Source organism: Habropoda laboriosa, unplaced genomic scaffold (assembly GCF_001263275.1).
Source record: "Habropoda laboriosa isolate 0110345459 unplaced genomic scaffold, ASM126327v1 scaffold158, whole genome shotgun sequence".
NCBI lineage: Eukaryota > Metazoa > Arthropoda > Insecta > Hymenoptera > Apidae > Habropoda > Habropoda laboriosa.
Genome location: NW_017100280.1, coordinates 57,955 through 59,859, shown reverse-complemented (window position 1 = coordinate 59,859; position 1,905 = coordinate 57,955). Strand labels below are relative to the sequence as shown.

At 23.8% G+C, this 1,905-nt stretch overlaps 1 protein-coding gene across 1 annotated transcript in view; it reads left to right on the top strand.

The window, feature by feature from the left end:
* The first annotated feature begins 854 nt into the window (after positions 1–854).
* LOC108573566 (cell division cycle and apoptosis regulator protein 1-like) overlaps positions 855–1,905 on the top strand; it is a 9,513-nt gene continuing 8,462 nt past the window's right edge. Inside the window, exons 1-2 of the mRNA XM_017936028.1 lie at positions 855–1,005; positions 1,661–1,788. Coding sequence (XP_017791517.1) covers positions 948–1,005; positions 1,661–1,788 — 186 coding nt within the window. The 5' untranslated portion in view covers positions 855–947. The remainder of the gene's footprint in view (positions 1,006–1,660; positions 1,789–1,905) is intronic.

The window sequence follows — 1,905 nt, the reverse complement described above, 5'->3', positions numbered from 1 at the left end:
AATTTAAAATATTTATATTTATCTTAAATAAAATTTATAATTTTCATGGATATCGTCCACAAAACTGAGTCAATTAATTTATTTCTATATTATTGAAAATATTGCTACCTATTCTTTTTTTTATTTAAAATAGAACTTAATGTACTCAACATACATATATAATTATCAAATTATTATTCTTTATGATAATAATTCATTGTTTGAGTTGTAGTCTATCTACGGAAACCTTGTTTTACTTGATAGTAAGAAGAGAGCATGCAATCATACTTAATGTAACTCATTTGACATAACTAAAGGATGTTATGTCATGCATTGCCTTGGGTCTTGATAATCTTGATTGTGAACCAATCATGATTCTGTTCAATTTCATAGTACATCTACACCGGATATGACGTCTTAGTATTACCTTTACACCAAGTGTCGAATAAAAACATATCATTTGATTTTCATATTAACATATTACCATGTTCACATTAATATGTTACATTTAAATAACCAATTATTAACATATATCTAAACTTATTTTTGTTACAAATATAGGAATTCAAATATATTGAAACCTTAAATACCAGTATTCAAAGATAAAATAATGTGCATCTCCATTGAGTATAACAAGAATGCATTGTTATACATTCGAGTAACAGAATCAAATTAAAATTTTTACTTAATTGTTTTTATATTTATTTAAATACAACTCTTAATATATGCGAATAAATTAAGAAAATGAATTGTTAAATATACCTGTGGTAGCATGTACATCATACAACAATTTCATTATAAATATTTTGTTCAGAATTTAAAATTTAATTCATATCCTGCATAGAGCAATATTTGATTTCAGTAGTTATAACTGAAAAGATGGCGCCCGAATGAAGGACGCTCAATTAAGAGTAGTCAAGATCTTGTTAAAACTTGTATTGTTAATAATATTACATATTTCTTAAGAAATGAGTAATCTTTCACCATTTGGAGGTGGTAAGAATCCACCATGGGTTCGTAATGCAGGTAAATCAATTTTATTATTAACATATATTGTATTGTCGTCTCGTGTGCAAGGCAACAACGTTGCCAAGTTTCTTTTATAATTTACACGAGTCAATGAATATATTTATAAAATATTCTCTACTAATATTTTGTGCATTGTCAAATGGTTAATAATTAATTTATAATTGATATGTAAAAATAAGAAACATAAACATGCGTTATAACAAAAAGAAAATGTTCAATACTATTGCATCCTCAATTCGTAATAGTGACCCTTGTAAGAAATAAATTTCTTTTTTGTAAATTTCACGTACACCTGTATAAATTTTATATAAGTCTATAATAAAAATGTTATCTTTTCAATATAAATATGCAAATAATACACACATTTTAACTTTTAAATATTTTTTTATTATTAGTCTATTTATATCTTTAAAATTAACAATTGTTATGTGTATTGTATATTGTATACAGAAATTTTAATCATTTATAAAATATATTGTAAACAATGAAAATAGTTTACTGATACTTTAAATTATGCAATAAAATTGTAATATAATCTATATGATATATTTATTTATATAAGGTATTGCAATATATCTATCTGTATAATTGATTACAATTAATATTTAGACATATAAATTTAGTACGTACTTTATTTTTATTTAATATGTAGGACAAGGAATTCAAAATATTCAACAACAAATGTTAGGCCAAGCAATGGGTAGTATAGGTGGACAGCCTATGGTTCAATATCAGCAACAAACTCAGCAAGTTTATCAGCAAAGTTTGGGATTACAACAGGTTAGTGGAAGAAATAAATTATAATGTGAATAAAAGCAGAAATAATATAATAATTGTTTGTCATCTTATATAATTGTTTTTTTTTATATTTTCAACTATAAATGTTTCATTTCTTTA